Source organism: Cornus florida, unplaced genomic scaffold (genome assembly GCF_030987335.1).
Source record: "Cornus florida cultivar Cherokee Brave unplaced genomic scaffold, ASM3098733v1 CherokeeBrave_3.0.0_Hap2_Chr11, whole genome shotgun sequence".
Taxonomy (NCBI): Eukaryota; Viridiplantae; Streptophyta; class Magnoliopsida; order Cornales; family Cornaceae; genus Cornus; species Cornus florida.
Window position 1 is genome coordinate 121,053,767 of NW_026775581.1, and position 19,933 is coordinate 121,073,699.

The 19,933-nt window shown below is 32.5% G+C and overlaps 2 protein-coding genes across 3 annotated transcripts; both read right to left on the reverse strand.

Annotated features, from left to right (window-relative positions):
- Positions 1 to 897: 897 nt before the first annotated feature.
- LOC132283615 (serine/threonine-protein kinase SAPK2) lies at positions 898 to 4,087 on the reverse strand. Of its 2 annotated transcripts, none has more exons than XM_059785600.1 (9): positions 3,777 to 4,087; positions 3,595 to 3,669; positions 2,543 to 2,644; positions 2,312 to 2,365; positions 2,098 to 2,190; positions 1,914 to 2,006; positions 1,652 to 1,756; positions 1,455 to 1,553; positions 898 to 1,367 (listed from the first exon to the last, which is right to left on the reverse strand). In XM_059785600.1, the coding sequence occupies exons 1-9, from the start codon at positions 3,894 to 3,896 to the stop codon at positions 1,086 to 1,088; spliced, it is 1,023 nt and encodes a 340-aa protein (XP_059641583.1). In that variant the 5' UTR covers positions 3,897 to 4,087; the 3' UTR covers positions 898 to 1,085. The 2 variants fall into 2 exon arrangements, with proteins under 2 accessions (XP_059641583.1, XP_059641584.1); XM_059785601.1 differs by lacking the exon at positions 3,777 to 4,087 and adding an exon at positions 3,046 to 3,088.
- A 3,263-nt stretch (positions 4,088 to 7,350) lies between these two features.
- Positions 7,351 to 13,695, reverse strand: LOC132282658 (lanC-like protein GCL1). The gene is made up of 5 exons (XM_059784396.1): positions 13,438 to 13,695; positions 13,127 to 13,320; positions 12,138 to 12,249; positions 8,566 to 9,036; positions 7,351 to 7,895 (listed from the first exon to the last, which is right to left on the reverse strand). Exons 1-5 carry the CDS (start codon positions 13,588 to 13,590, stop codon positions 7,554 to 7,556), a joined length of 1,272 nt encoding a protein of 423 aa, XP_059640379.1. The 5' UTR covers positions 13,591 to 13,695; the 3' UTR covers positions 7,351 to 7,553.
- Positions 13,696 to 19,933: the final 6,238 nt, after the last annotated feature.

The following is a 19,933-nucleotide window of genomic DNA, read 5'->3' on the forward strand; positions in this document are numbered from 1 at the left end:
ATACCTTGGATGGATACAAAGTAAAGGCAATGTAGGTTAATTATCTTGGATCAATCACTATTGGGGTGGCTTAGTGAGAGAAACAGGCACAAGTTTTCTAATAATAAACTACAATATATATATATATATATATATATGTTATTAGAGAAAACTATATATATATATATATATATATATATATATATATATAGTTTTCTCTAATAACATGGTGTATATAACTTGGTTGGATATTTTCATATTAGAATCTTGGTTGGATAAAGCTCATGTCCACATCAGTACATCACTGTGCATTGTGTAGCATAGGTCTCTAGCTATATTGTTGATGGCTTTGCCTCATCTGCTTGGATAGAATCACCCAAAACCATTTGTTTACTCAGTTAGTATCAGTATAATATCTCAGATTAAACTACACATCTCTCCAATAAGTTCCAGATTATTTTTTCAAAAATTTTAATCTAATCTTTGGTTTTTATTATAAACGTATGATAATTAATTGTAGGAAACGACACTAGTAGCAAACGGCCAAATATTATGTCACACCAGTAAGTAGCAGATCATTTTCTATGGCATCAACAACATATCTAAATGAACCCATCAATCAAATATCTCCAACAAAGTGACTTTCTATTGGATTCTCTTTATTAATACACATACATTCCATACACCAAGGAGTTTTTAATTGCCTACCTTATAACAAATATCTCTTGTACTAATGGTCCAACTTTTTTTAATCAAGATGATAGAACACTTTTGTGTTACTTTGTGTAATATTATATTATAATATATATATATATCAAACATCAACCTATTATATATAAACACATTGATCCACACTTCGTATCAATTTATAGAATTATAATTAATGGCGATTGTCAACACATGCTTTAATACAATATATAACAAGATTATCCAACTTCCATTTAGAAAAGTAGTTTTATTGACAATTTTACATAGTACACAAGTGAGAAACAACAAAGCCCTGGTTTCAAACGACATATTATCTAATGAACAGATAATTTGATTCCCTTAGCTTAGCTTAGCTTTCTATCCCGAATTACATTTTTAGCATGATACGAACAAAGCACTCACAGAGCGCACACAAAATCTCCGCTTGTCTCTATATCATCATCTATATCGGCATCATCAATGTCATCTAGATCCATGCTTCCTCCAAGAAAAAGCCCGCCAACTTTGGCGCCCCCTGCAGAATTTCGAGCCTCTTGGATGATAGCCAACACTTCTTCAATACTTTGAGATGGCTTATCTGATTCAGTACTTTCTAAGCTAGCTTCCTCTCCTTCCATGAACTCTATCGGCATGTTCTTCAAGAACCAAGGGTGCTTTTTAATTTCCGGTATTGTTACTCTCTACATAGAAAATATAATTCAAATGAATACAACATAACAACGATTTAGAAAAATGCACAGAAATGTAAAAGTTAGAACGCAAATGACCTTTTCGGGGTTGGCTACAAATATACGAGATAAAAGATGTCTACACTCCATGGAAACTCGGACGTAATCTGGAATTGAGTATTGGACACTAAGTATCCGCTGCCATAAACCATTTGTGTTATGTTATAAATAACAACAGAAGGTAAAATATGAACAAGTCAGTAAGTATTTTTAAATTGGTGTTACTTATAACTTACATTAATTGTTTTCCTGAAGTTTCTCGGATCATCAGGATCTTCAAAGGGATAAGCACCAACCAGCATCACATATAGGGTTACCCCACAAGACCAAACATCTGCAATCTATAGATCACAAGGATAACTTATTGGTTACGAATATTAGGTGACCAAACTAGGTTCTAACATTGGATTTAATAACAGGTGACAAGAAAAAGAAAAATAAATAAAATAAATAATGCCGAAAAATCGATTCAAGTTCTACATTGGTTATGAATATTACCTTCCCATCATATTCTTTTCTTGATAAGACCTCTGGTGCGATATAGGCCGGAGTTCCCACAGTAGATTTGGGTTGAGAATGCAGCACAGATGACTGAAAAAAATTGAAGTTCAACAGTTAGTATCTGAAATCTGAATGCAGATAAAGCTGTATTGAGTTTCGAAGAATTTTGTAAGTTCATTGCCTTGGAATATCCAAAGTCACATATTTTAAGACGCGGTGCTGAGCTCCCATCTAAGAGTGTATTTTCCAGCTTGAGATCTCTATGGCAAATTTGCTGCAACAAATTGGACATCTTACATTCAGCTCAATACACTAGCCTAAAGTGCATATATATATATATATACACACACAAAGGAGTGAACCATTACAAATCAAAAATGAATTGAGAATAGTACCATTGAATGGCAGTAACTGACCCCTGATATTAGTTGTTGAAAGAAAAACCGCGCCTGAAAAACACACGAACAGATAAGGAAGCATTTAGCAAAGAACACCATCAATTGAAAAAAACAATTCATATGTTTTTCGAAATCCAATCAAATGATTTCTAAACTATTGAAAGAGTTAATGGTCTATACAATTGGCAAAGTAATATTTGCGTATATCATTTGTCCACTTTAATTTACCTCGTCCTCACTGAATCTACCAGCATTGCATATTCTCTCAAAAAGTTCTCCTCCTGCAGCATATTCCATTACTATGGCTAGATGAGTTGGTGTTAGCAGGACCTGCACGGCAAAAGCGCTTTAAAATTTCAACTTTTATGGAAGCAAATGCGAGAGAGTACCCTGTTCCCGCCATAAGCAGAGTATTAGAAATTGAACCAATTATGAAAGGATTTACTATTACTTGTTGCAGAACAAAGAACAACAATTAACCATGGTTTCACAGTTTTATGAACTCTAGTGACATGACTGGTGCAAATTTTTTTTTTTTTTTTCCCCTTTCTTCTTTCTAGTAATTTAAGTTTTACCCAAATTAACCACAAAATAGGTTATTGAATGTTTATGTGAGAGGAAGAGAAACTTTTACATGACCACACTGGTGAAGAAATTAAATTCGAAACATTGAACCAATTAAGGTAGGAATAGCTTAGCATTGAACAAATTAAAGTCGGAATAGCTTTTACCATATACTTTTCAGTGTCATTATAGTACTCCATAAAGCAAGACCTGCAAAACAGTTCATCTTCAACTTGCAGTTAGGTATCTGATTCACAGAATCTAACCCATAAAGCCCATTATCCCCCACAACCAAAAGAACACAAATTATACTTTGAATTGATATGTGAAAATTATTTTCATTTATTATAAGTTCTAAACTTAAAAACTATTTTTTCCACTCTTATGGTAGACACAATTAAATACACCAATTATATCTTCGGTGCACAGATGAAAGAAGAGGAAGGACTCAAAACAAATGGAGCTATAAATATATATATATATATATATATATATATATTAGTTGAAATATATATCATCGTACTCTTGAATGCTCTTTCAAATTGGGCAAAACCCCAATTAATAAAAATAAAATAAAATCCTACAAACCTTCTTTAGATATATTGACCTCTTTAACAAAACATGCCCATATGAATTATCAAAATAAATAAATAAAAAGAGAAGCCAATATGAAGAAGGAAATATGACCGTTACAAATAGGTGAATTAGTCAAATACCTCCTTAAATCTAACGATATTGGGGTGCTTCAAGGATCTGTGGTTCATGATCTCCCTCTGCACATGCTCATCTATCTGCAAAACCCACATAAAAATGACACTACGTTCCCCAGTTAAGCGTACAAACAAATAAACAGAGTGTGTTTGCATGTGTGTGCGAGAGAGAGAAAGATGAAGCAGACCTTCTGGCCTCTCTCAATATACTTGACAGCATACAGCTCACCAGTAAATCTCTCTCTAACCAGCTTGGCCACACCGAAGTTCCCAGACCCTATATCTTTCAGAATCTCGTAACGTTCCATTTTGTAATCAGCTTTCTTTCAAACATATATGACTACTTAACAAATTGTCTCTCTCTCTATATATATATACATATATATGTATATCTATATCCTCATTCTATGTATGTCTACTTCAAATTGTTAGGCATCTCCATAGTGCTAACAAAGGAGGAGGAGATGTAAATCTCTCTGATTAATCACTTGTCCAGGTCTTTGCTCGACCTGTTCATTATATACAAGCAATGAATGAGAGAGCAGCACGGTCACACGTGTCCCAATTTTAGAGGTTATAAGTTTGTGAAAAACGAAACAAGTTGCGTCCGACGTGGCATCCCTAATTAATACGTCCTAGGGTACGTTTATAAAACGTACACGCCAGTGCAAACCAAAGAGTGCTCAACTCTGGGGCTATTTTGGTAAAATGACCAATATGTATAGGTGTCGAGATATAAAGGCGAGTATAGTACAGATTGTTCTGAGTCGAAGTTGGGTACATGAATTTAGTGGTGGAAGGAAGGTTGAGAAATATTTGCTGTTCCCGAGGGGAAGGGTTCGTCAGGAAAATTGACGTGGACGGTGACAATGAAGGTAAGCAATTCGATGGTGGGCCCAGATATGATTGGGATGCTGTCATTCAAAAATTATTGTCCTGTATATACACAATAATACTGTACAACATTTTTTTTTTTTTTTTTTTTTTTTTTTCATACTGTACAACATTATATCGTGGCAAGGTGATAAACATTGAACCTGAGAAAAAAACGAAAACATTAAACACAACCTGTTCCTAATTCAATTCATAAAAAAAATAAAAAATAAAAAATAAAAAATAAAAAATTAGGGAAATAAAAGAAGAAAAAGCTTAACTTATGTAACACTAAAATTGTTCCCTTATGATTTGAATTTTGAAGGTCAAGATTTTTTTTGCCTGGTGATATTAAAAAATTAAAAAAGAAAAAGAAAAAGTGAAGTGCATTTTACTACCAAACATTGCATAACATATTTTTAATGTACAACAGATATTTTTAGTGCACTAGACCAATAACAAAATCATGTTTTTGTTAGGGCACATTGGAGGTGAAAGGAGGGACAATAATTAAAAAAAACTTCTGAACAAGTAAGTTGGAATGTAATTTGGGTTGGGCAATCCCGATTCAATTTAAGTCGAATCCTGATTTTTCATTGGCTTGTACGATCATTTTTATAAGTAGAGTTGGGTCGGGGTTGAAAAACTTAATCCAAACTTAATTAGGGTAGAACTTGTTTTTCATTTTTTTATTTAATTTAAAACTAATTCAATATCACATTAAAATTTTATTGTGGAGATTAATTATATGAGTAATCCCGAATTAATTTAACTTTTTTACTTGAAATCTAAATATAAATTCAAGTTTAAAAATTTAAGAATGAATTAAACTCTGATTGGTTAGTTAAATTAAAAGGTAAAGTTAGAGTTAGGTTCAATCTAATTTTATATTTCGAGTGAGCCTCAAGCATTCAATCTCTCCGACCTGCTCGAGTTGCAATAGTAATGAAGTGCATTAATTTTTTTAACATTATTCTATTTATGTGACGTTCTAGATATATACAGGGAGTACAAATTTATAATCAATACTTCAAAATATGTCAATTTCGAGAGATCGAAAGCAGTTTTTTTTTTCAAATAAGTGGGTAACATATATTATTTTTTGTCTCGAGAAAAATATGTTTGTTGCTACCTTCGTTTAGATATTGTGTTTGTGAAATCGTGACTCACAATTTGACAGGATATACTGTGAACAATACCTATTTACTTTAACTTAAAAAATAATACTATCTTTCTTTCAAGTTCACTATTTCATTTTTAGATATTTCAAATTAATTATTCTCTTAGAAAAATCAAAGTAAATAAATGTCATCTTTTTATTATTATTCTTTATATTTTTTAAAAAATTTAAACTTAATAATATATATATATATATATATATACAAACAAAAAAAAAAAACAAATTGATAGTTTTAAAATGGAATAATACATTAATTATAAAAGTTATAAAAACTAAATATAGATATTTAATATGAGACTGAGGGAATAATAACAATAATAAATAAGTAAAAAGTACTTGCCTTCACCTCCTCATACTATTGTTGTCACAGTGATATAATGCCATTTGTCCATTTTAAATTTTAAACATAAAAGGTAAAAAGCTAATATAATATTTTAAAACTTTTTTTCTTTACATATTTATAGTCCACTGTGATTCGACGTCTTTCAGAATGACACGTGTAAATTAATCTTTCTGGATTTAGTCACTGTGATTCCAATTTCCTTGGCTTTGCATGGAAAGGTTTAGGTATCAAACCAGATGCTCACGACAGCGTGTGTACCTTGGCCATCTCGTGTCTCAGTTGAAGTCCTACAGACGTCAATAAGACAATTGGCTTTTAATAAAGTTCGGCAGCATAGCAACCAAGCACTTGTTATTGTTGAGTGTGAAATGACTATCGGGACACTACTCCAATTGTATGATCTCTCCTCTCTAGACCATGTTGAGAGTTCGAGTGTTATCCTGCCAGTTTGCTTCACCTCAAAAAATTATAATAATAATAATAATCAGAATAACAAAAAATTATCTTTAAATAATGAAACACGTGTTTAATTTCAATTTTATTTTTGTTAGTGTATTGTAGTGAAACAAATGCACCAAAGTTTGGTAACGTTGATTGTTCTTTAAATAATATCGATACGTTCGTAATAAAAAAAAGGACAAAACTGAAAGTAAAAGATCGATGTTTTTGGTTGCTTTCATGTTATAGCAAAAACATTGTTAAAAAAAAAATCTTTTAACCAAATACATTTTCATGCTTTATTTTTAAAAATCTTACAATAAATAAATGATATTAAACAAGTTTCTAACACTTTAAAGCTAAAACATTGCATCTGCTTTAGGTCAAAGCGAAAATACAAAACTTTGGTTGTTGAAGGGATGTGCTTCTTTGGGTCAATGCTTTTTCAAAATAAAAATTAAAAATTAAAAATTAAAGATTTCAAAGTCAAAACCAGACCTCTCAATTGACTGTTTTACACAAAACAACTCAGAATTCATCATATTTTTCTACTGCCAACGAGCTTGCACTATTTTTCTTGCTTGGGCTCACACTTGCTTCCTTCAAACGTCGACCCAAAACTTAATTACACCTCAACGTCAGACCATACACGCGAACCACAGAATGGAATGTAGCTCGTATGATTTAATATTGACCATTTACTTCTCTAGTGAATCATGATTCCAGACCTTGATAACAATGAATTCGAATCTTCGGCTCAATCACAACAAGTCTTTCAATTATAAAGTTCAATAAAACTCACACATTTAATTGGTTGAATGACTTGTAGTAATGAGTCGGAACAGCATGATTTCAGACTACTATTTGGTAGTATATTTCTTCCCATATCAACACAATGATAGAATAACCCAACTTGAACACAACCATATAATTTGTTGACTGGCCACAATAACCTAGCCAGAACATTCATATATTAATAATGCATCTGATATATTTTACAGCGCTTTGTTTAAAACATACATCTGGTCATATACAAGTCCGAGTTATCTTCTATTTTAGAGACATACTACAATTTCTTTCATTGTCAACCTAAGGCTCCAGCACTCTCAACCTCCCTCGACTCGACTGAGCCTAAAGTTCATACCCGGGAAACCTTGAGCGCTCTGGTGCAAGCAGATCGAACCAGAGGCAAGCTGTTCCGGCAAGGCCTTGGAAAAGGGAATAGTCTTGGTCAGCCTCCCGCAAGTGTCCCACGGTCACTAGCTTTCTTGCATTGTGATACAGGAAGCTCGCGAATGCATTGGCTCTATCCAAGTATATGCTCTCTCCTGTTAGCCGAAAGAGGGAAAGGAAGGCGTAAGCATTGCCTGCAACACCATCCGCGAGTCCCACCTTTTTTACCAACCCACTCTTCCACACAACTTCCCCTGCTTCTATGGCAGCATTGCGAAATTCCCTATCAGTCGGAAACACCTGCAAATGTCAAAGTATAAATCTCATTTGGTCTGTAATTATGGATTTAATTTAGCAACACATACACCTAAAGCTATTATGTACTACATGACTACTATGTTCGGTAGCATGGAATTGATGTCTTGAAATTCGAATTGGAGAAAAGTTACTTTAAAGTTCAAATTAATTTTTCTCTCATTCTAATTCCATGCTACCAAACATTGCAGTAGTACATTTATACATTCTGTTATTATGTTAAAATTTCAGCAGAGTATTAGTCTGTAATTACATCAGGTAACCTATACACTACATCATTCCGTTACCAAACAAAGATGAGAATGCATTCATAAAATGGAACATCTGAAGCAACCAATATATAATTATGGGGATTATTAGAAAATTGAAAGTATTCATATTACCTGTAAATCTGTCCAAAATAAATAAATAACTTACACGTAAAATTCATGATATTTCAGATTATAATTATGTCACATTAAAAAAGTTTCTGAAACTCTCTCTTGTAAAGAGCTAATTCCGCTTGATTTTCATCTTTGAACCTTCCACTAGATTATCGTTCGTATAGTCTTTTCTGATCATAAGCAGAATTCTAACACCCAAATTCCTTTCTTTTTCTTTTTCTCATTTTTTCTTTTCAATAGTTCAAATAAACTCAGAGCTCAGAGCTACTAACCTGCGACGCCTTGCAAAGTGTAATTGCCATGCCTGTCGCCCCGTGAGACCACTGCACCAGCTTGTCCCTTGGGTTCCCTTCGCTCGAGGGGTAATTTCCACTATGAGGGAACCTATTACTCATCATGTATCTCAAAGTACCCTTAACATCCTCAGAATCCTCTGGGGAGAGTGGGAAATGAAGTAACACATGCAAAATCCCTGCAAGACCATGTGCTGCACCCCAGTACCTCGTCCCGTGCCATCTATACATCAGTGGGCAAGCCGTGTTATCAGATGTCCCTGCTCTGCCCCCGGCTAAGACGGCTTCAACAACTGGCATAAGAAAGCCAGACGGCAATGTATCTGGCCCAAGGTGCTCGTTTATGAACAAAGCAGCCCATAAAAACCCAGCTCGCCCATAAAGAAGATCATATGACATTCCAAAACCACCTTCCTCGGGTCCAATTGGGAGGGCTCTCTCTTGTGCCACCTGTGAATGATGAATTAGACAAATATTAGACACGGCCATTACTATATTCATAACATCGACTGCAGTGGTCAGGAATAAACACAAAATTATCATAGTACTAACCGAAGATTTTCAGTGCGATAACAGTTTCAATAGATATAGTTTACTTATGGATAAAAATGCACAACCCAACGCACCATTATGTGTAAAGCTCCCAATGAACTTCAATTTGGCTCTTTCTAGTATTGGTAAAACATGATATTTAAAAATGCTAAGTATTTGTATGCTTCGAGTTCATGCCAAAGTTCTGAAAATCATGGAGGTATTTTTCTTCCGGCTTCCCTCAGCCAATTTTGATCCCGAAAACAAACCATCGCTTAGGATTGACTTTGGAAGTGCAAAGAGAAGGAAATAGTTGATAATTAAAATAATAATAATGTAATGTTCAGTCCCAAGAAGTCAAATTAGTTTAAGCAACACTTGAGACATGCTTAATCCATCCAGCTGAGAGAAATGTATAGCTAGATCGAACTTACAGTTTGATAAAAAAAAATTCAAAAAATGTTGTACACAAACAAAGGAAATTCGATAATGATAATGACAAGCGATCCAACAGCTGGTGATGTCTCCGGAAAGCTAAAGCCAGGCATATTAGTCCCCACCAATCACAATAATGGAGCAAACAACTCTTATCTTGAATGTCAGACAATTTCCTAATATCCCACTAGTGACCAATTCATCAACCATCTTGTGGGGTTTGCTTCGTGGGGTAAAAGACTCTTGTGTTGGCATATGCTTCCCACAATATGGCACGACTGTTTCATTTTCTAAATCTGCAGTAACACTGCACAAATTTAATTTGTTGCTTAACAACATCGATCTATCATTGTCTAAGTCACATAAAGCAGGAGCAGGAGTGCGAGAGCGCCAAAATCTAAAATATTTGAGAGCCGGAGCGTCTACATATTATATATATATATATATATATACACACACACACATATATATATATACATATTGTATATATATATATATATATTATGCATTTATACTTTTCAAATTATATCACTTTATTAAAAATTATTTTCTCTGTATTCTTAAAATTAGTAGTACGTAGAAATTACCTTTTGATAATCTATTTAGAATTATATATAACTTAGCGAATTTTTATACTAAAACAAAAAGTTGCCAAATAGTTAGATGAACCGGTTTACCTTGTATAGAATTTATTTTTGTATTCATTTACATATAAAAAATCTAGGGAATGTCTCTAGTAAGGGAAGTGGAATGCACGTACGTATGATGAATAATTAAGGGAAAGGAAGTGGAATGCACAGTTACAACCATTGAATGGATAATTGAGGGAATCTTATGCTATTGAAGGGATTTGTTTTGAATTCTCGTTCTCGAAACTTCAATTCACCAATTCCAAAAATTGAATTTGCGAATTTTCGCTGAATTCGCTCTAGATTCGCAAATTCAAATCCCAAAACGATCCCCTGCTACACGAATTATGTGACTAAGGTCGTTGTCCTCCACATTACACAACTCCATAATTTGTTCATTAATTGTATGCACATTCAAACATACTAAAATGACAAGATTCCACCATAAAAGAAGATAAGGTTTAGGACCACCGACCACATGCTGTAAAGCGACAAGTAGATTCTCATAATCTTTTTTCTTATTTGAAAGTGTCTTTGATCGCAAAATCATGCATCCACTTAAAAAAAATAAATAAAGGATCAATCGAAAAATGGTATAAGAAACCTCAAGAAATAATAATCATGACAATGTCTACATTAATACCAGAATGCATGTGGGCTAGGGTTGTGAGTTTTCCACGTCGTGATGAATCTACATGCACGTAGCTAATTTTTCTTTGTGTTTTTAGAAAATGCATTGACATTGCAGATATCATGAGCTAACTTCCTGTGTAAATATTTGAATTTGCCATTTTACAAATTAAAACAAAAAAAGAAAAAAGAAAATTGATACTTTCCATTAAAAGTTTTCAAACTATTCTCACTTTCATCACACTGAACAGAATCAATTGATACAAGGCCTATTCACAAATTTAACCACTCCATCTATTTATGTTACCTAAATTTTCAATGAATGAATTCAAATTTAGTCAACTAGCATCACCCTTTGAAATCAGCCTCAATAAATCTGATGATAATTTTTCTTATGCGTATCATAAGTCTTTTATGGTATAAACCATGAAATCGATTTTTTTATATTTTATTTTTATTATTATTTTTTAAATATGGAGGATTCGCATATAAACTTTGACAGCAACTTCAATAGGATAGGTCAAAATCAATAGATCAGAACATAACAAGCTCAGCCAGTTATAAAGATTTTTATGCCAAACAACTAGAGCAGGTGTCCATGTGGGTTTCGTGTACAACCAAAAATGACCAAATTGACAATTTTTTGTCGCATGAGTGTGTATGATAGATAAACAAAGCTTATCAGATATTTTCCAATTCTTTTACTCAATTGATTGGGAGATAAATAAATCCACAGATATTTCAAGATGGTATTAACACACTGTGGTCCAAGAAAATATTTTTTTAAGGTATGTCGATTTCTGTAGATCTGATGTACACAGTTGAAAAAGTTGTTATCTATTTCAAATTCATAAATTCCTGTTACAATAAAGCAACCTTAACACCACACGCGGACCTACAGTTGCCCCTAGGAACGGACCTAGCCCCCACGAATTTTTTATTTAGTAAAATACCCTTATTAATATACTTTTTTCAAGCATATGCCCATAAAATATTACCATTGCCCCCTGAAATAATATAAAAAATTTATTATTGCCCCCCCCCCTCACATTATTTTCTGAATCCGTCCTTAACCCCTCCAATTTTTTTTAGTAATATACTCCTTATTAATTTGTTTTTTTCAATTATATACCTATAAAATATTACCATTACTCTCCTAAAATTATAAAAAAATTCATTATTGCCTCCTCCAATAATTTTCTAGGTCCGTCCATAACTACACCAACACCCATCCACCTATATGTCACTTGCTGAACATATATATATATGATATAAAACTGAGATGAAATTTCTAAACCGCAATAAATATACACATATGAGTAGTACCTCGCGGAAATGATCCAAAAACAAGTCTCGTTTTGCATGGTCCCCAATGTAATTTGCAGCCACGGCACCAAGGGCGTAAACCCCTCCTCTACCGCACAGGAAAGTCACATGCCTGGGTGTTAGGTTAAACCAAAACATCTCTGTTACTAACCTCATCAATATCCCGCCCATCTCTCAAGAGTCAACATATATGTCATAGCATATTCTCTTTTTTTTTGGAAAAAAAAAAATTAAAAAATTAAAAAATTAAAAATCAATCTATTACGAAGACTTATTTGTCACTGAACGTGATTTTTTCTACAAATGTAAAATCACATAACACGTCCGAGATGTGTGACATGAATGTTCCACTTATTTGATTTAACATCATAATCAATTTCAATCCACAAAATCAAGGTCCACTATTTGATGAGAAAGTGATTAGGGGACCAATCTGGACCAACCTACCAACTGGATATCTCAATTTCCATATGAAATTAAGAATTTAGTAAATATGTTTAATTAGTCAGTTTTTGTTCAACATGAGTCAAAGACTCAAAGGAACTCACAAATCTATTTATATCAACAAAAATCAAAATAAAATATCAGATTTGTCCTTATCATTTCACATGAATTTCATAATTTAACTAAAATCATACAATAGAAGCTAAATTAATACTCATTGCCAGCGTTATTCTACGAAATTTTTTGAGGATAGGTTAGTGAGTATGGACATGCTTGATCCAGTTTTCTTAGTATATAATTTACAGTTTTATAATTTTGTAAAAGAGTTTTTGAACTGGTTTCATAAATTTTGAAATAACGGAATTAAATTTATTTTCAACAAGTTAAATCTGGAAGAATTTCCTGTGTTAAACTCGATTTAATTGTGTTGAGTGCACCAAGCTTGGTGTATTATAGTGCAGTGCACAACATCTCCAATTTTACTCTGAAAAGTGAGGAACACAAACACCAGCAGATGAACATTGTTAACAGTAAAACATAAGAACCTTGAGGAGGCACGTGCGACGGAAGCACACGTGTCGACGATATCGGCGCACACTAGCAGGTCCTGGTGACTACCGGTAGCCTCGTACGACCGCAAGCAGGTGAAAGCTGTCCCGAGCAAACCCGTGTATACAGTTGGGTCCGTGCAATTACTGCTATGTCCCTCACACCCTCCCTCCCACGTTACTTGTACTCCCTGATATCGGACAGAAAAGAAAGAAGCGACATGCTTTAGTTAACGCGCTCCGGGGGTGATAGTGATACGAACTTAACCTACACCACCGCCACACTGAGCTAGAAAATCGACACATACCTGGTTCTTGAGAGAGATGGCAGCTTTCAGGAAAGTGTCGGATGGAAGTGAGAGATTCTTGACCGTTGGATCAGATACGTGGAGGAGATCTAGGCGTTCGTTGCCCTCTTCATGACCGCCTTCCTGAGAAGAAAACTTCATTACAGATGACATTTTCTCTCTCTAGAAACTTTGTTTCTCTCTGTATTTGGAAATGTTTTGATTCGGCAACGAGCAGAGGAAGCTATAAATAAAGGCAAAGGAGGGGTTTAGAGTGTGCTCCCATAGATTGTACAAAAACGCGGTGCCTATTAACCACGTGCCACGTATTACTTGGGTGGAGCATAAGGTTTAATTGATATGTGCGTCCTGTGGGACCCACGCGGCTCTTGTGTGATTTCGATTTGAGGTCTGAAATGATTAGCATGATCTGTTACCATCACTGTATCAATATCGATAATTTTTTTTTTTTTTCTGGACAAAATCAATATCGATAAGGGTATAATGAAATTTGAATATAATCAGTATCAATTAAACGATACAAAACATGTATTGAACTTTAAAAAAAGTGAAATTTTCATCCATACATCTCATATTAAACCATAAGGTGAATCATGATCTAAATTGGGAAATGTAAAATAATAATAATGTGAATTACAACTCTATATTTAATTAATACAATTATTGACTCAAGTTTGTAATAAGAGAAATTAGAGTTAGTTCATTTTAAAAGCTTAAAATAATCAATGGGCTTTATTTGAGTGCCCATTTTATAAGAACCCACGTGGGACTCGTTGTGTTTAATTACAATCAGGTGTACACACGTGATCGAAAGTTTAATCGGATATAGTATTGTGATGTTCACATGTGAAAATTGCTGCGCACCGCATAGATAGAATAGAACGATATTGTTCCTCAATTATATCTATTGGTTTTTATAATCTATTTAGATGTCAATTATTTTTTATTATTTCCTTCATTTTAAAATATATATTTAACTTTTTATTTTTAATTGTTTTAAAATAAATGTCTCAATAAAAAATTGAAGAATTTTTTTTTTTTTTATAACATTATTAATTTAATTTTTTCATTAAACTTATAAAAAGTAAACCATTACATTCATGTAGAGTTGTAGATTTAATAATTTGATAATTCATTCAGTACAAAATTAATTAAAAAATATTAAAATTCATATTAGTTAAATTTCTAAATAAAAAAAAAAGCACTAGGAAACTTGTTATATAAAAAGTAAGATTAACAAGTAATTTTTTTTATATATATAAAAAGCACTAGGAAACTTGTTAGGTAAAAGTAAGATTAACAAGTAATTTTTTTATATATATATAAAAAGCACTAGGAAACTTGTTAGGTAAAAGTAAGATTAACAAGTAATTTTTTCTATTTTTATATTATCAACTATGCAAGTTGGAAATTAATTACATCAATCATATAATTAATTTATTGAAAGGATATGACATTTAAAAATGTTAATGGGATTGACATTTGACATGAATGGAATTTGTCTGAATTTATAAAAAGTGAATCTTACATTGATAGAAATATGATAATATTGTCCCTTTTGAATTTGACAACCTAAATTTTTTTCTTAAGATAGAACGCAAATTAATGTGATATTACCATAACTTTTGTTTGCTTAATAATTTATTTGTTTTGACTTCGAAAAAGAAAAAAAAGCTTTCTACTATTATCACGGAGTTAACAAAAATAAAAATGAAAAAATTACATATAAGTGGTGTTAGACGTGGACGTGGTATTCTTTTTTTTTTTTTTTTTTTTTTTTAATCAAGTATGATTTATGGCGTGGTACATTATTTTCCCATTACCTACTTATTATTTTATTATTATTTATTTGAGTAATGTATATACAAATGGTACGGTTGATGTTGATGCCTACAAAAAGTGACCAAAAACACCACAAAGGAGACTAAAATATTATACTAGCAATAGATATTAATATTATCTACCTGTTTGTTCAACTGTGGACAATTGAGTAAATTATTACAAGTGAGGCCCACTAATTTGAGCCTTCACTTTTCACCCATCCCGTCTGTCCTTTTACTTTATGCCTGGTACGTCGTTAAAAATTGTGAAAGTCCATATACTCAACTTTTTCTACCCGGATGCTTTTAAGAGTACTTAAATAACAAAATTATTTATTTTAAAAGTTTATTTTTTAATTTATTAAATTAAAATAAAATAATAAAAAATACATCAATAATTATTGATAGTTGAGATTCAGTTTGTAACGACCCACGTGCATTACATTTATGAATAATAATTAAACTATCTTCATTATTTTTGAACATTGTACTTCATATTTCTTTTTTAAAAAATACAATCTCAAGAATCAAAAATAAATCACTATACATTTGAGACAATGTTATCTGAAAAATTACCAAATTATCCTAATATATGAAATATAACGTGAATTTGAAATAAAGCTTTTTTTTTCCCCTTAAATTATTTGTTTTCAATCAATTTTTTAGCAGAATTGTTTGGAGAAAACTAGTTCGGCAACATATTTTTCTTTTATTTTCTTTTTCTTTTCTTATTATTTTTTTCCCTATGTAAGCAAGATGATATAATATAATTGAAAAGAATTTACAGATTACAAGGGGCATACCCAGGTGAGCAATATCTATAATATAATTAAAAAGAATTAGTTGTAGGACTTTGTTGAATTTTTTTTTTATTTATAAAAAGCACTAGGAAACTTGTTAGGTAAAAGCAAGATTAACAAGTAATTTTTTCTATTTTTATATTATCAACTATGCAAGTTGGAAATTAATTACATCGATCATATAATTAATTTATTGAAAGGACGAGACATTAAAAAAATGTTAATGGGATTGACATTTGACATGAATGGAATTTGTCTGAATTTATAAAAAGTGAATCTTACATTGATAGAAATATGATAATATTGTCCCTTTTGAATTTGACAACCTAAATTTTTTTCTTAAGATAGAACGCAAGTTAATGTGATTTTACCATAACTTTTGTTTGCTTAATAATTTATTTGCTTTGACTTGGAAAAAGAAAAAAAAAAGCTTTCTACTATTATGACGGAGTTAACAAAAATAAAAATGAAAAAATTACATATAAGTAGTGTTAGACGTGGACGTGGTATTTTATTTTATTTTATTATTATTTTTTTTAATCAAGTGTGATTTATGGCGTGGTACATTATTTTCCCATTACCTACTTATTATTTTATTATTATTTATTTGAGTAATGTATATACAAATGGTATGGTTGATGCTGATGCCTACAAAAAGTGACCAAAAACACTACAAAGGAGACTAAAATATTGTACTGGCAATAGATATTAATATTATCTACCTGATTGTTCAACTGTGGACAATTGAGTAAATTACCACAAGTGAGGCCCACTAATTTGAGCCTCCACTTTTCACACATCACGTCTGTCCTTTTACTTTATGCCTAGTACGTCGTTAAAAATTGTGAAAGTCCATATACTCAACTTTTTCTATCCGGATGCTTTTAAGAGTACTTAAATAACAAAATCATTTATTTTAAAAGTTCATTTTTTAATTTATTAAATTAAAATAAAATAATAAAAAATACATCAATAATTATTGATAGTTGAGATTTCGTTTGTAACCCACTCTATCACATAGTATGATATTATCCGTTTTGAACTTGAGCCAGCATGAATTTACTCGACATACCTACATATAAGCACTTCACCTTTTCCTTACCATCACATTTCCCTTACCCAAGGTATGTAGTGTAGCTCGCCGGTATGCAGTGTAGTAACCCATATGGTATGATATTATCCACTTTAAGCCTGAGCTCACATGTTTTTACTCTTGGGCTTGATTCCAAAAGGCCTCATACCTAGGGATGGTAATTAAACTCGTCCCCACGATTACCCGCCCTGTCCCCTTTTTGGCAGTTTTGGGGGTTCGTTTTGTTTATTTGGGCAGGAATGGTTTGATATAATAAAAATTCAGGCGGGTTTGGTGTAGGGGCGGGGGGAGGTTGCCCCGCACTGTCCTGCCCCACTCCATTTAGATAGGCAAATTACATAAGAACTCTTATTTCATTAGTATATATATTTACCATTATATATTAAGTACCCCAAATAACAATATTAAAGTAACAAATGAATTTGATTAAAAGGAAAGTTGCAATAGTAAAGAATTGAAGATGAAAAAAAAAACAAAACAAATCTATTTCAACAATAAATAAATTATGGTCTTAAAAGGGGCGGGACGGGTACCCACATGGGTAAAAATGTTAAACGGTTACGGGACAGAAAGTTTCTCCCATTTTGGGCGAGGATGGGGGCGGGATTTTTAAACGGCTGCGGGGCTGGGAAGGGTACACTTGCCCAAACCCGCCCCTGTTGTCATACCAATTGGAGTGACACCTAGTCACCTACATATAAGCACTTTACATTTTCTTTATCCAGACAATGCGGAATTGTGCATCCGTAACTCGCCAGTATAGTAACTTGACAGTGTCTCGCACCTGCCTATAGTGTCATCACATAGTTTGAACAAGCAAATACGAATAAATTGACTAGTACATTCCTATCGCAAACCCTCATCCACGATCACCTCAACCGCCGCTGCGGCAGTACTCAAATCCATCCTCAAAGTCCCCGGCACAACAACTTCCACCGCTGCGGCGGTACTCAAATCCATCCTCAAAGTCCCCGGCACAACAACTTCCACCTATTACTATGTTTATTAGTAGTACGTGTTATTGGATGTGTTTGTATGAAAAACAACCCACTACTGTCATTTTGTCTGTGCAATTTTCTCCTTTAGCAGATAGAATATCAATCAATTTAGTCTAGCGGAGGTGATGGTTGATTGATTTTAATGCTTGAGTGAGAGAGATTGATTCAAGACATGGCTAACCCGTTTTTAGAATGTTTAATTCTTTTTAAAAAATAAATTAATTAATATTATATAATTTTTGAACAAAATGGGGAGTTTTGATTAGACCACTTGACCTAATCGGGTATGGCCAGAGAGTCCTTAAGGAAGCCATGAAAATAAAGAAAATCCGAAGAAATCATAGTACGAGTGCTTGATGTCAAAAATCCATTGCATTACAACATCTTGGAATTGTTTTTTTTAATTTTTTTTTGGTATTTTGATTATACGATTTAAAGATGGATATTTTGATATTTTGGAATAAGAACTTAAAAAGTATTTTGGACTTTAACAATTTTTTTTTAATGCATTTGTAATTATTTTATTCAATTCAGTCAATTTAAAAAATAAACTTTTAAAAAAGATTATTTTGTTATTTAAAACGCCTAACTTTATTTATGTATAGTTTTCTCAATAAAAAAATAGCGGGAAATATTTTATATTTATTTCATCACACCGACCACAATTTTCATTCTCTTTTTAAATTGGTATTTGTTATACGTATCCCAGCCATCAAATAATAGTGTGCCTTGTCAACACCGTGGGGTGGTTAGTGGAAAGATCAAAAGTTGTCTTGAGAATTCACTTAGCTTCGTTTGGTTAGGTGGAGTAATGAATTGTTTTTTTTATTTAATTCTGTTGAGAGTTTGGATGGACACAAAGAGAGGGTTTTTAAAAAAATAAGTTTCATCGTATGTATTTTCTCCAAAACATTTCTGACATAAAACACAATGAAATTTTACTTTTTCACAAAAATTATGTTTTTATATAATAGTTTCCTATTATGCCCCAAGTCAGTTTCTGCATCTAATTCTTTACAGATTAAGGGCATTCCTCAATTCCCAACTGCTTATATTGATAGTTCTTGATATTTCAGGTCTTGTAAGTCATTAATTTAAAAGTGTCAACTCTGAGTCTTGTACTGAAAGTTGTGATTAATAATCTCTTTCGTATAGTGTTGAAAGATGAAGATTTATATTTATAGGTGCTGAAAGATTGAACTTTTGGAACTCTAATTATATTTTGGTAATGATATCTTTATTCAACTACTACTACGTATTCTTCATGGTTGTGCTTATATCTATATTTGCTATTTTTCTCACCTATCCAGCCACCTCGTAGTGCAATCTGGATATCCAAATAATATACTACCAGTTTTATCCTGTTATTCAAGTTGTACCAAATATGAAATTGGGGGTAAAAGGCATCCTGAATGACATTATGTTGTGTCTTACTAACAACTTGCTGTAATTTGTCCATTTAATGTTTGGAATTGTGATTAATATAAGAAATCAGAGAACAGTCAAGATTCAGGCAGTAGTCTATTTTTATTTATTTATTTTTCTTCTTGAATGGAGATTGAAGCTTTGCACCATATGACATCCACAAACTGTTAAAACCAGATAAAATTATAACTACAAATGCCGAGGGTGGTTATATTATTAGGCCACCAATCCGAATTGAATCTCACCAACAATAGCAATGAAAATTCGGGAGAGCATTTCTTTACAAGCATACACTAATGCTACTTCAACATGCAAATTTCTCAGGCAAAACCGATGAAATATAGGTTGGAAGTTGAAACA